This window comes from Cherax quadricarinatus, chromosome 59 (genome assembly GCF_038502225.1).
Source record: "Cherax quadricarinatus isolate ZL_2023a chromosome 59, ASM3850222v1, whole genome shotgun sequence".
Classification (NCBI taxonomy): Eukaryota; Metazoa; Arthropoda; class Malacostraca; order Decapoda; family Parastacidae; genus Cherax; species Cherax quadricarinatus.
This window is the reverse complement of record NC_091350.1, coordinates 7,509,961-7,525,914: the sequence shown is the minus strand read 5'-3', so window position 1 is coordinate 7,525,914 and position 15,954 is coordinate 7,509,961. Positions and strand designations below refer to the sequence as shown.

The 15,954-nt window shown below is 42.4% G+C and overlaps 1 protein-coding gene across 1 annotated transcript in view; it reads right to left on the bottom strand.

Annotated features, from left to right (window-relative positions):
- Positions 1–15,954, bottom strand: part of LOC128698710 (protogenin) — an 865,689-nt gene that overhangs the window by 346,192 nt on the left and 503,543 nt on the right. The window contains exon 2 of the mRNA XM_070097691.1: positions 8,605–8,697. Coding sequence (XP_069953792.1) covers positions 8,605–8,697 — 93 coding nt within the window. The remainder of the gene's footprint in view (positions 1–8,604; positions 8,698–15,954) is intronic.

Sequence of the window (15,954 nt, the reverse complement as noted above, 5' to 3'; positions counted from 1 at the left end):
CTTACACTGATTGTTGCTACCTACACTGACTGTTGCTACCTACATGCTACCTGTAGTCGGCTGCACGCCTGCTCCCAAGCCAGACCTCCCGGTATACCTTTGATGGGTTTCGAGTTTTGCTACTGCCCAGACCGGCCCTAGGCCAGGCTTGTCTGGTGCTTACATGATCAACCAGGCTGGCCCACATATCCGTCACAGCCTGGTTGATACGACACTTGGTGGAGGTACCTGTACAGTTTCCTCCCGAAGACTTTCTTCACTCTCTTTAAAGATGTTTACCTGGAGTTTACCTGGAGAGAGTTCCGGGGGTCAACGCCCCCGCGGCCCGGTCTGAGACCAGGCCTCAAAAGGTTTGTTACCAAGGATGTTGATACAATGTGCTCTTATTACTGGGAACGTTTGAAGTTCCTCAACCTGTACTCCCTAGAACGCAGGCGGGAGATAAATGATTATATACACTTGGAAAATCCTAGAGGGATTAATACCAAATTTGCACACGAAAATCACTCCCTATGAAAGCAAAAGACTCGGCAGACGACGCAACATTCCTCCAATGAAAACAATAAGTGTCAGGGGTCCAAGACTGTTCAACTGCCTCCCAGCATACATAAGGGATTACCAACAGACCCCTGGCTATCTTCAAGAAGGAGCTGGACAAGCACCTAAAGTCAGTACCTGACCAGCCGGGATGTGGCTCGTGCGTCGGTTTACGTGTGACCAACAGTAACAGTCCGGTTGATCAGGCCCTGATCCACCATGAGGCCTTGTCACAGACCGGGCCGCGGGGGCACTGACCCCCGAAACCCTTTCCAGGTATTATTGTGTTCATGGTGCCTCTGTTGTTTACTGGGCCTATTCTACACATTTTGATACCTCTCACTCCAGGATACTGTTATGGCAGCGTAAAGAGTTGAGATCAGGCCCTCAACCACCTTCCACGTATATATTTTCATGCATCTCTCTATAAGCTCCATCGAGTACATATTTAGAACTTCGAGGCGTTCCAAGTAATTTAAATGTTTTACTGGCTCTCCTGCCCTGACCGGAGCTGTCAACACTGAACAATATTCTAAGCAAGAGAGCACAAGCTATCTCATTCAACACAATACACGTTTCTTCAACACAAGACACGTCTCTCAAATTTTCAAGGAATTTTGTCAGGTTAATGTATTTTACCACAATGTCTCGTCAGGTTAATGTATTTTACCACAATGTCTCGTCAGGTTAATGTATTTTACCACAATGTCTCGCCAGGTTAATGTACTTTACCACCATGTCTCGTCAGGTTAATGTATTTTATCACAACGTCTCGTCAGGTTAATGTATTTTACCACCATGTCTCGTCAGGTTAATGTATTTTATCACAATGTCTCGTCAGGTTAATGTATTTTACCACCATGTCTCGTCAGGTTAATGTATTTTACCACAATGTTTCGTCAGGTTAATGTATTTTACCACCATGTCTCGTCAGGTTAATGTATTTTACCACCATGTCTCGTCAGGTTAATGTATTTTACCACCATGTCTCGTCAGGTTAATGTATTTTGCCACAATGTCTCGTCAGGTTAATGTATTTTATCACAATGTCTCGTCAGGTTAATGTATTTTACCACAATGTCTCGTCAGGTTAATGTATTTTACCACCAGTTAATGTATTTTACCACAATGTCTCGTCAGGTTAATGTATTTTACCACAATGTCTCGTCAGGTTAATGTATTTTACCACCAGTTAATGTATTTTACCACAATGTCTCGTCAGGTTAATGTATTTTACCACAATGTCTCGTCAGGTTAATGTATTTTACCACCATGTCTCGTCAGGTTAATGTATTTTACCACAATGTCTCGTCAGGTTAATGTATTTTACCACAATGTCTCGTCAGGTTAATGTATTTTACCACAATGTCTCGTCAGGTTAATGTATTTTACCATAATGTCTCGTCAGGTTAATGTATTTTACCACAATGTCTCATCAGGTTAATGTATTTTACCACAATGTCTCGTCAGGTTAATGTATTTTACCACAATGTCTCGTCAGGTTAATGTATTTTGCCACAATGTCTCGTCAGGTTAATGTATCTTACCACCATGTCTCGTCAGGTTAATGTATTTTATCACAATGTCTCGTCAGGTTAATGTATTTTACCACAATGTCTCGTCAGGTTAATGTATTTTACCACAATGTCTCGTCAGGTTAATGTATTTTACCACCATGTCTCGTCAGGTTAATGTATTTTACCACAATGTCTCGTCAGGTTAATGTATTTTACCACCATGTCTCGTCAGGTTAATGTATTTTACCACAATGTCTCGTCAGGTTAATGTATTTTACCACAATGTCTCGTCAGGTTAATGTATTTTACCACCATGTCTCGTCAGGTTAATGTATTTTACCACAATGTCTCGTCAGGTTAATGTATTTTATCACAATGTCTCGTCAGGTTAATGTATTTTACCACCATGTCTCGTCAGGTTAATGTATTTTACCACAATGTCTCGTCAGGTTAATGTATTTTATCACAATGTCTCGTCAGGTTAATGTATTTTACCACAATGTCTCGTCAGGTTAATGTATTTTGCCACAATGTCTCGTCAGGTTAATGTATTTTACATGTACAGTAGAATGCATCTGCTAGACAATACAACTGTTGTGAAGAAATTAGTGAGGAGGGATGGGAAGGAGAGATAGGGAAGAAGGGATGTGGAAGGATGAGTAAAGGAGAACAGAGGATAAAGAGGAACACAAAGAGAATTAAAAAGAATGAAAGAACGAGAAGTAAGAACACGTTGAGCAAGAGAGTAATTTATAATGAAGAAGAGAGAGTACGAGAAGTACAAGGAAGGTGTAAGTCAGTAAGGTGTAAGTCAGTAAGGTGTAAAGCCGTATGGTGTAAGTCAGTAAGGTGTAAGTCAGTAAGGTGTAAGGCAGTAAGATGTAAGGCAGTATGGTGTAAGTCAGTAAGGTGTAAGGCAGTAAGGTGTAAGGCAGTATGGAGTAAGTCAGTAAGGTGTAAGGCAGTATGGTGTAAGGTATAAGGTGGTAAGGTATAAGGTAGTACGGCGTAAGGCAGTAAGGCATAAAGTAGTAAGGTGTAAGGTAGTAAGGTGTAAGGTAGTAATGTCATGTGGGTTTTCGATGCGTGGATAGGGTAAGAATACTCACGTAGGCTGGTAGTACGTATAATATATAACGGAAAGTGTAGGAAGGCACCAACAGCCGACCTGCCTCTCTCTGCTCTCTATCTTGACTGACCCATGAGTGCCTATGGGTGAGGGGGTGTTTGAAATCCTGCTATGGTCAGCAGCAATATGAATACAGTCAGTGATTCACGCAGAGACGGTTGGTAGTGAGTCATCTACTGGTACACTGGTTACTGGTAACTGGTTACTAGGAACTGGTACTACTACTGAGAGCTCGGCGACGCTAACGTATGTCGTCCCGACATACAACTAATACAACTTAGAGACGGCAGGTGTATGGCTTGGGCTGATTCTATACAATGTCAAAGTACACAACAATTGAACATTATAACATACATAAATAGAATATTGGAATGGAAGCTTACGTAACTGAAACTGTAATAAAACTGTAATGCAAAACAAGGTATAATATAGCACAACTCATCGAATGAAACTCAACGTTGAGATTACACAATAGAAGTGATAAAAAAAAATTGATCAATCGATCTGTATTCATGTGATCTACGGATTCTGAGGAAGGAATATATACAAAGAAGCAGATTCGGTGCACTCAAATCTAGACTGTTAACTCTCAGAATTCGGAGAGAACGTGAACACAAAAAAAAAAATTCTTGAATACTGATAAGCTGATACTGTAATTATTCATCTATACAGGTTATTTACATTTAACCCCAACTCTGCTAGGGTGAGATTGATATATGCAGAATGGGTGTCATCTCTGGGAGGATCAAACTCTGTTGCACTGGCTAACTCATGCTGTATTTGAGGCAAATCTGAATTGGTAGTAACAAATGATACTTGGGAATTTCTCAATATCTGTCGTGTACATAGGGAATAACGACATTCAGGTTGATCGTCTGACTGAGTATCAGAGGTAGAGAGTACAGGATCAGGAGGATTGTCAGAGTCTGTCACATTAGTCTGGGTTGGAACATCATTATCATCACATACTAACTTCATATGATCTAAATGCGATTCTTTATACTGACCAGTACTAATTTCTCTAACCTTATATTTATTACCAGTGATATGTTCAACTACTCGATAAGGACCAACAAACTTTTGCAGACGTTTTGTTAAAGTTAGTCAGCATAACTCTCGAACCTACTTCGATTTTGGATGGCTTTGCTCGAGTGTTTGCGACTCTTGTAAATTCTGCTGTTGATTTATGAAGTGTTTCACGGATTCTTCTAAAAACACTTTGAGCTAAGCTGGTACGAGTTGCTATGAAATCATCAGGGTTGTAATTTGGTTTCAGATTAGAATATAACAACTCATAAGGCAAACGTTTATCTACACCGTACAATGCATAATGTGGAGTGTCACCTATGGAAACATTGTAAGCAGAATTTATAGCACACTGCACATCAGGTATAACTTCATCCCAAGTTTCACTGTTGGGATTGATAGTGGCTCTCAAGACATCAAGTACTTTCTTATTGGTTCGTTCTGCTAACCCATTGCTGGCAGGATGATGAGGAACAATGGTGGATTTAGAGATCTTGTACAAGGTGCACAAATTTTCAAGAATCTCATTACAGAATTCACCTCCATTATCTGTTACTAGGGACTTAGGGGTGGTATGCCTGCAGATAATGCGTTCTTTAAACGCTTTAGCTACTGTCTCGGCAGTCTTATCTGCAATAGGAACTAACTCACAATATCTGGTGAAATGGTCTACCATAACACATAGATGTTTGTTGCCCTGGAGGGAACATTGGAAATTAGTTAACAAATCTAGCGCAACTCTTTCCCAAGGTTCGCTAGTAGTTGGATACACTTGGATTGGATTAGGACCATTAGCATTACCTTTATGTTGCATGCAGACACTACATTTCTTAACATACTCAGAAATATCAGTTGCCATACGAGGCCAAAAGTATTTCAATCTGGCTTGTTTTACTGAACGATCCATACCAGGGTGCGCAACACCTGGTACATCGTGAACTAGCTGTAAGGCTACATTCACTAGTGACTGTGGAATTACTAACTGGTAAACTCTTCTGCTAGGAGTACCCAACTCGGCTGTTCGATACAGTAATTCTTGGTTCATGACAAAGTCACTGATGGGTGCTGGTGGCTTCACAGTCAGAATAAGATCTTCCTGGAGCAGGAATCGAATCACACCAGACCACATGGGATCTGTTCGTTGAGCATTCTTTACATCTTCAGCACTAAATGGAGGGTCTGCAGTTATTATACTAACATGTCGCGATAAGGCATCTGCGACTACATTTGACTTGCCAGGTAAGTGTTCAAAGATGGGATTGAACTCTTGGATAGTCAAGGTCCATCTGGCTAACCTTCCAGTAGGTTGTTTGTTCTGGAATAAAGGTATCAGTGGAGCGTGGTCTGTCAAGACATGAACAGAGTACTGATAAATAATGTCTCGGAAGTGCTTTAAAGACCATACTATTGTTAAAGCTTCTTGCTCAGTTACTGTATAATTACGTTCAGCCTTCGTAAGGACTCGGCTAGCAAATGCAACTGCGTTGTACTTGCCATCAGTCTTCTGAGCTAGTACGGCACCTATGCCAATTGAACTAGCATCAGTTGTCAGATAGAAGGGCTTAGAAAAATCTGGAAATTTCAAAATTGGAGCAGATGTTAGCTTTTCTTTTAGAGTTTGGAATGCTCTTTCTTGACGGAAGGTCCAAACAAAAGGAGCATCTTTCTTAAGCAACTCAGTTAGAGGAGCAGCTATGGAAGAAAAATTGGCAATGAAAGATCTATAAAAACCTGCTAAGCCCACAAAGGATCTTACGGCATCAGCAGTTTTGGGAGTTGGAAAATTTAGTACTGCAGTTACTTTACTTTGGTCAGTCGTAACCCCTCTAGGAGTGACTACATGACCAAGAAACTTAATTTCTGATCTGAAAAATTGACATTTAGACAGTTTGATCTTTAAATTGGCTTCTTCAAGCTTACCAAGTACTACATCAAGTCTTTTCAAGTGTGTATCCACGTCTTTAGACATGACGATTACGTCGTCTAAGTACACCATAAGTGCATTACCTATGAGACCTCTAAAGATATTAGTCATGAGCCTTGAGAACGTGATAGGGAAGGATCGTAATCCAAACGCCATATGGAGGAAGTGATAATGACCTGTAGGAGTGGAGAATGCAGTTAGCTCTTGGCTGTCCTCGTGAAGAGGGACTTGCCAAAACCCTTGTAACAAATCCAGGGTTGAAAAGACTTTGTTATCTCCGATGTTACGTAAAAGATCACCCAGTACAGGAAGTGGGAAGCGATCTGGGATAGTTTTCATAGTTTTCGCATTTAACTTCCTAAAGTCAATCACTGGGTGCCAAGTTCCATCCTTCTTAGGTACTAGGATCAAGGGTGCATTCCAAGGTGAATTGCTAGGTGCAATAACTCCATCATCAAGCATTTGATTGATCAATTCTTCTGCGACAGCAACTTGTGAATGAGGCATTCCGTACGCAGGTATATAGATAGGTCTAGTACCAGGTTCAAGTGGTATACGATGGGACAATAAGTTCGTTATACCCATCTTCTCACCTGGTAAGGCAATGGCTTTATGACGTTTGTTCAACAAAGTCAACAAACGCTTGACTTCATCTGGGAAGTCAGTGGGAGCTAAGTCTTTCTCCTCAACTGGTGGAACAGATTGATCCAGTGAAGTGGATGAGGTCTCCCCGGTAGAAATAGCACCGACCCACTGGTCAGGTGACAACTCATCCTCTACCTGAACAGGGTAAGGATAGTGAATAAGGTCAACAAGATTGGTATTTGCTCTGAGACGAACACTGTGACCAGAAGTGTTAGCTAGGAAGAAATGGATCTTACTATCTCTTACAACATGTAAGGATGATTCAACAAATAGACCTTTTACTTTGCAAGAATCACTGTCAACTAGGACGTTATCACCATCTGGAACACTAGGAATAACAACAGACACTCTAGTGAGGGCACTAGCTGCGACAGAAACGTCTTTCTGCAGACGGCATGTGACATCAACAAGAGATGGCATTACTAGTTGCAAGTAATTGTTTTCCGACAAGGCGTCCCCTGTGGAGAAACTACTACTTGAACTAGCAGACATTGCAGGGATAGGCTCAGCACTCAAGGTAGTCAGAGCGTCCTCGGACACTTCAGGTAACTGGACACTATCTTGCAAGTCTGAAGTTGCAGGAACACAGACAGGAATGACAGGATCATCAGTGCCTGACCGCTTGGGTACGCTACTGGAAAATGCACTGGCCTGTAAGGACTTAATTCGAATGTCATACTCTGCGGCAGTATGGCAGATCTCGGATCCAAGCTGGTAACCCCAAAATGGTACGATCAAGTCATCAATTTGGGCATGCCATCGATAAGGGTCGAGCACAATGCGCAAGTCTCGCATGGAAGCAAAGCCCAATAGAAGGTCACCAGGGAAAGTAATCTGGTCGACAACAAGGAAGGAAGCAGTGAAGTCTCTACCTTGGATAGAAAAAGTGAGGGAAGTCCGACCTCGGACACGCAGGTGAGAACCAGCTACTCCACTAAGGGAGGACACATGAGTCGGTCTACCACTCCAGACTTAAGGTAGTAAGGTGTAAGGTAGTAAGGTATAAGGCAGTAAGGTGTAAGGTAGTAACTTGTAAGGTAGTAAGGTGTAAGGTAGTAAGGTATAAGGCAGTAAGGTGTAAGGTAGTAAGGTGTAAGGTAGTAAGGTGTAAGGTAGTAAGGTGTAAGGCAGTAAGGTGTAAGGTAGTAAGGTGTAAGGTAGTAAGGTGTAAGGCAGTAAGGTGTAAGCCAGTAAAGTGTAAGGTAGTAAGGTGTAAGGTAGTAAGGTGTAAGGCAGTAAGGTATAAGCCAGTAAGGTGTAAGGTAGTAAGGTGTAAGGCAGTAAGGTATAAGCCAGTAAGGTGTAAGGTGTAAGGTAGTAAGGTGTAAGGTAGTAAGGTGTAAGGTAGTAAGGTGTAAGGTAGTAAGGTGTAAGGTGTAAGGTAGTAAGGTGTAAGGTAGTAAGGTGTAAGGTAGTAAGATGTAAGGTAGTAAGGTGTAAGGTAGTAAGAGTAAGGTGTAAGGTAGTAAGGTGTAAGGTAGTAAGGTGTAAGGTAGTAAGGTGTAAGGTAGTAAGGTGTAAGGTAGTAAGGTGTAAGGTAGTAAGGTGTAAGGCAGTAAAGTGTAAGGCAGTAAAGTGTAAAGTAGTAACTTGTAAGGTAGTAAGGCGTAAGGTAGTAAGATGTAAGGTGTAGGGTAGTAAGGTATAAGGCAGTAAGGTGTAAGGTAGTAAGGTGTAAGTCGGTAAAGCGTAAGGCAGTAAGGTATAAGGCATTAAGGTGTAAGTCAGTATGGCGTAAGGCAGTAAGGTATAAAGTAGTAAGGTATAAGGTAGTAAAGTATAAGGCAGTAAGGTATATGGGTATAAGGTAATCAAGATAGACTGACCTGGAGTAATATCAGACTCCCCCGCCGTCGCCGCCGCCGCCGTCGCCGTCGCCGCCGCCGCTGCTGCACCCTGGCTCCCGCTGCTCTCTGTGCCTGAAACACACAACACACTACTCAATACACAACTTCAGGAGAAGATATGATAAGCTCCAAGTAGTCCAGGAGGCGGGGCCCAGGAGCTGAATCTCTACCCCCCTCCCCCCGCAACCACAAATCGGTGAATCCAACTCAGTAAGGTTGCACACGGGCGCGCGCCCAAGTGTGGACACACACACACACACACACACACAGGATGTTCCAGAGATGGGACACAGAAACAAGAGGTCACAATTGGAAGTTGAAGACTCAGATGAGTCAAAGGGATATTAGGAAGTATTTCTTCAGTCATAGAGTTGTCAGGCAGTGGAATAGCCTAGAAAGTGACGTAGTGGAGGCAGGAACCACACATAGTTTTAAGACGAGGTTTGATAAAGCTCATGGAGCAGGGAGAGAGAGGATCTAGTAGCAATAAGTGAAGAGGCGGGTCCAGGAGCTATGACCCGACCCCTGCAACCACAAATAGGTGAGTATACACACACACACACACCAAAACTAGTGTGCTAAATAATGGAAAAAGTATAGAAGACAAAAGACCCAGGATAATAAGGAGATTAGTCGAAGAGCCAGAAACGAATATGCACAGATAAGGAGGGAGGCCCAGCGGCAATACGAGAATGACATAGCATCGAAAGCCAAATCTGACCCAAAGCTGTTGTACAGCCACATCAGGAGGAAAACAACAGTCAAGGACCAGGTAATCAGGATGAGGAAGGAAGGCGGGGAGATCACAAGAAACGACCGAGAAATATGAGAGGAGATCAACAAGAGATTTAAAGAAGTATTTTCAGTGGAGGCAGAAAGGACACCGGAAAGCAGGAATGGTAGGGTACACCAACAACTACTAAACATAATACACACAACCGAGGAGGAGGTGAAGAGGCTGCTAAGTGAACTAGATACCTCAAAGGGGGTGGGACCGGACATCTCTCCATTAGTCCTGGGGGAGGGAGCAGAGGTGCTGTGTGTGCCACTAACAACAATCTTTAATACATCTATCGAAACAGGGCAACTACCTGATGTGTGAAAGACAGCAACTGTAGTCCCAATATTTAAGAAAGGAGACAGACAGACAGCATTAAACTACAGACCAGTGTCACTGATATGTATAGTGTGAAAAGTCATAGAGAAGATTATCTGAAGTGGTGGTGCACCTAGAAAGGAATGAGCTCAAACATGATAACCAGCATGGTTTCAGGGAAGGGAAATCCTGAGTTCCAAATATACTGAAGTTTTACAACAAGGTGACATAAGTGAAACAAGAGATCGAGGAGTGGGTAGATTGCATTTTCTTGGACTGCAAGAAGGCTTTCGACACAGTTCCATACAAGAGATCAGTGCAAAATATAGAGGAGCAGGCAGGAATAACAGGAAAGGCACTGCATTGGATCAGAGCATACCTGACAGGAAGGAAACAAGAAGTGATGGTACGTAACGAGGTGTCAGAGTGGGCGCCTGTGACGAGCGGGGTTCCATAGGGGTCAGTCCTAGGACCGGTGCTGTTTCTGGTGTATATGTGAATGACATAACGGAAGGGATAGATTCACAGGTGTCCCTTTTTTCAGACGATGTGAAGCTAATGCAAAGAATTCAAACGGATGTCGATCAGGTAAGACTACAAAGGGATCTGGACAGGCTGCAAGCCTAGTCCAACAATTGGCTCCTTGAGTTTAACCCCACGAAGTACAAAGTCATGAAGACTGGGGAAGGTCAAAGAAGACCGCAGATAGAGTACAAGCTAGGGGTGCCAAATACTGCAAACCTCACTGAAGGAAAAGGATCTTGGGGTGAGTATAATATCAGGCGTCTATATGCTGCAGCATATAGGCTCCTGGGAAAGAAATCGTTCAAGACTCTGTACACCGTGTATGTCAAGCCCATATTGGAATATGTAGCACGAGTATGGAACCCACACCTGGCCAACCACGTCAAGAAATCAGAGAAAGTGCAAAGGTTTGCAACAAGACTAGTCCCGGAACTACGGGGCATGTCCTACGAGGAGAGGTTAATTAAAGGAAATCGACCTGACGACACTGGAGGACCGGAGGGAAAAGGAGGACATGATAACGACATAAAATACTGAGAATTGAAAAGTGCACAGGGACAGGATGTTACAGAGATGGGACACAGCAACAAGGGGTCACAACTGGAAGTTGAAGATTCGGATGAGTCACAGGGATGTTAGGAAGAATTTCTTCTATCACAGAGCTGTCAGTTAGTGGAATTACGGGGAGAGTGAAATGGTGGAGGCAGGATCCATACATAGCTTTAAGAAGAGATTATGATTAGCTCTTGGAGCAGGAAGAGAATGGACCTAGTAACGACCAGTAAAGAGGCAGGGCTATGAGCTGTGATTCAAACCCTGCAACAACAAATAGGTGAGTACACACACACAAAAAAAAGGTCAAGTGTCTATAAAAAAGTACCTTTGATAGCTGGTAACAACTACCATCACCACTACCACCGCCACCACTACCACTACTACTACTATGACTACGACGACTACTACTACTACTACTACTATTATTACTACTACTACTACTATTACTACTACTACTACTACTATTACTACTACTATTACTACTACTATTATTACTACTACTACTACTACTATTATTATTACTACTACTACTACTATTACTACTACTACTATTACTACTACTACTACTACTATTACTACTACTACTACTACTACTATTACTAATACTACTATTACTACTACTACTATTACTACTACTATTATTACTACTACTACTATTATTACTACTATTACTACTACTACTACTACTATTACTACTACTACTACTACTATTACTACTACCACTACTACTATTACTACTACTACTACTATTACTACTACTACTACTACTACTACTACTACTACTACTACTACTACTACTATTACTACTACTACTACTACTACTACTACTATTACTACTACTACTATTACTACTACTACTACTACTACTATTACTACTACTATTACTACTACTACTACTACTACTATACAAATATATAAATAGCCAGTTCAGTTATAAAAAATTCAATGGATGAAGAAAAAATAAATTAGAGAAAGGAATAATTAATGGATGGGAGAGAGAGAATTACGTGACACATTACAACCAGTGTGTGTAAACACTGCCAGGGAGAGTATGTGACACATTACAACCAGTGTGTGTAAACATTGCCAGGGAGAGTATGTGACACATTACAACCAGTGTGTGTAAACACTGCCAGGGAGAGTATGTGACACATTACAACCAGTGTGTGTAAACACTGCCAGGGAGAGTATGTGACACATTACAACCAGTGTGTGTAAACACTACCAGGGAGAGTATGTGACACATTACAACCAATGTGTGTAAACACTGCCAGGGAGAGTATGTGACACATTATAACCAATGTGTGTAAACACTACCAGGGAGAGTATGTGACACATTACAACCAGTGTGTCTAAACACTACCAGGGAGAGTATGTGACACATTATAACCAATGTGTGTAAACACTACCAGGGAGAGTATGTGACACATTATAACCAGTGTGTGTAAACACTACCAGGGAGAGTATGTGACACATTATAACCAGTGTGTCTAAACACTACCAGGGAGAGTATGTGACACATTATAACCAGTGTGTGTAAACACTACCAGGGAGAGTATGTGACACATTATAACCAGTGTGTGTAAACACTACCAGGGAGAGTATGTGACACATTATAACCAGTGTGTCTAAACACTACCAGGGAGAGTATGTGACACATTATAACCAGTGTGTGTAAACACTACCAGGGAGAGTATGTGACACATTATAACCAGTGTGTGTAAACACTGCCAGGGAGAGTTTGTGACACATTATAACCAGTGTGTGTAAACACTACCAGGGAGAGTATGTGACACATTATAACCAGTGTGTGTAAACATTGCCAGGGAGAGTATGTGACACATTATAACCAGTGTGTGTAAACACTGCCAGGGAGAGTATGTGACACATTATAACCAGTGTGTGTAAACATTGCCAGGGAGAGTATGTGACACATTATAACCAGTGTGTGTAAACACTACCAGGGAGAGTATGTGACACATTACAACCAGTGTGTGTAAACACTACCAGGGAGAGTATGTGACACATTATAACCAGTGTGTGTAAACATTGCCAGGGAGAGTATGTGACACATTATAACCAGTGTGTGTAAACTTTGCCAGGGAGAGTATGTGACACATTATAACCAGTGTGTGCAAACACTGCCAGGGAGAGTATGTGACACATTACAACCAGTGTGTGTAAACACTGCCAGGGAGAGTATGTGACACATTATAACCAGTGTGTGTAAACTTTGCCAGGGAGAGTATGTGACACATTATAACCAGTGTGTGCAAACACTGCCAGGGAGAGTACTTGACACATTATAACTAGTGTGTGTAAACACTGCCAGGGAGAGTACTTGACACATTACAACCAGTGTGTGTAAACACTGCCAGGGAGAGTATGTGACACATTATAACCAGTGTGTGTAAACATTGCCAGGGAGAGTATGTGACACATTATAACCAGTGTGTGTAAACACTGCCAGGGAGAGTATGTGACACATTACAACCAGTGTGTGTAAACATTGCCAGGGAGAGTATGTGACACATTATAACCAGTGTGTGCAAACACTGCCAGGGAGAGTACTTGACACATTACAACCAGTGTGTGTAAACACTGCCAGGGAGAGTATGTGACACATTATAACCAGTGTGTGTAAACACTGCCAGGGAGAGTATGTGACACATTACAACCAGTGTGTGTAAACACTGCCAGGGAGAGTATGTGACACATTACAACCAGTGTGTGTAAACATTGCCAGGGAGAGTATGTGACACATTATAACCAGTGTGCGTAAACACTGCCAGGGAGAGTATGTGACACATTACAACCAGTGTGTGTAAACATTGCCAGGGAGAGTATGTGACACATTATAACCAGTGTGCGTAAACACTGCCAGGGAGAGAGGAAGCGGGAAAAGACAGGGCTGGAGGAGGGAAGAGTAGGGAGGGGGAAGTGGGGGGTGCAAAGTGAATAAATAGGCTTGAAATTTGTGTAGTGCTCTGCTTCTCTCAGCATCCTGTACATGACACCGCACATGATAAATACAGCACACATAAGAACATTAATTACCTTTGATATACCTTTCATAAGTTCCGAGAGTTTTTATACCCCTGAAGCCCGGCCATGGGCCAGGCTCGTCTGATGCTTGCCTGGTCAACCAGGCTGTTGCTGCTGAAGCCCCACTGCCCCACATATCCATCACAGCCCTGGCTGATCTGGCACCTGGTGAAGATACTTGTCCAGCTTCGTCTTTAAGACTTTACACTTGTCCCAGCAGTTTCTGATATCTTCTGGTAAAATGTTGAATAACCTGGGGCCACGAATGTTGATACAATTTTCCCTTATTGTGCTCACTGCACCCATGCTTTTCACTGGGTTTATCTTGTATTAAATGTAAATAAAATTGGGATGGGTAAAACAAACACTAAACAAACGTACAGACAGCAAGTAACCCGAAGCAATTAAATATCTCATTAAATGGTTAAGATCAAAGAGCCTCTCCTATGCTCCCCGAGGTCTCTACAAGCATCAGGATAATTATAAAAGTCAAGGGAAAGTGAGAACACTAGAGTCCTGGGAGAAGTCAAAAAGTGTTCTACAATCAGCAGTACGTTGCAAGCTACCTGTGATACACCTGTGACCAACATCGGGAGTTGCTCCAGCCTCGTAGCCCAGCTGGAACCTGGTCAACCAAGTGTTGCTGTTGTCAGCCGACTGGACCAAATATCTATCACAACCTAGATGATCTGACACTTGCCATAGCCAGTACCTCTGATGTGTTTCGAGAGTCTGCCTTATTCTTGCAGTGCAGACTTAGGACAGGCTTCCCTGGTGCTTGCCTGGCCAACCAGGCTGTTGCTGCTGGTGGCCCACTGGCCTGGTTGAATTGGTACTTGTTTCTTATTGAAAAACCTGTACACTTCCAGCAATATATGTGATATCTGCTGGTAGCAGTTTGAAGAGCCAGCCTTGGCCCAGGGATGTTGACAGTGTTCTCTTATTGTGCCCACGGCTCTCCGGCTTTTCAATGGGTCTATTTTACACTTCCTCCCATATCTCTCATGCACGGTGTTTCAGATACCTTCCATGTATCAGATCTCTCTCTGTGTCTCTCTCTGCTCCAGAGAGTATTTTTCAAGTACTATGAGGCGTTCCCAGTAGTTTAAATGCTTTACTGGCTCAATGAGGGCAGTAAACTATCTGTGTACGTTTTCCAGCTCTGACAACCAGAGATGTCAACACCGAACAATATTTTAAACAAGACAGCACAAGTGATTTAAATAGTGTCGTAACTGCCATTATTTTTTTTAAGTTCTCATAACCCACCTTGTAAATTTTCTCGTCATACCATGCCCTCCAAATGACAGGTCATCGTCCATATTATACCTAAGTTTTATGTGATCAATGGCTTAGAAAACCCACATTTCGGAATCATTATGCCAAGACTGATGGACTAAAGACATCGATGCTAGACTAAAGGACTGATTACCTCAAACTCCTCTTCTTTTTCTACCGCTCTTCTGTGTATTGGACTGATGAAGCCACTGTGAAAAATTTCCTAAATAAAGATTCCCAAATGTCGCACAAGTGTCTCATTCTTCAACTTTGGTTCTATGTTTTGGTCCTCCTGTGTTTTGTATCCAGTGCTCTCCCTCAGTTCTTCAGTCTTTTTCCATCTGAGCAACTGGAATTTGTCACCAATGAACATCATGTTATTTTCTATTGCCCACTGAAAGACCTTGATGATATCTGCGTGTTCCAAGGACCAGCATCTATTCAGCCTGGCCCGCTGGATGGCCTCACAAACCAGACTGCAGGTTACCTGGAGCGTGTTCCAAGGACCAGCATCCACTCAGCCTAATTAGCAAAGCCTCACTAATCAGACTGCTGCCTGCAATATTTTCGTGTCTACTAGATGTTGAATAAAAAATTTAAAACGCACCTATTTTCAATGACTAGCTGTAACAGTTGGGTATCTTTACTGATGAAACGTTTCGCCTACACAGTAGGCTTCTTCAGTCAAATACAGCTGTATACCCGGAGAGGGTTCTTCAACTCTATATATCCCTGGTTAGGCCTCATTTAGATTATGCTGCACAGTTTTGGTCACCGTATTACAGAATGGATATAAATGCTCTGGAAAACGTATACAGGAGGATGACAGT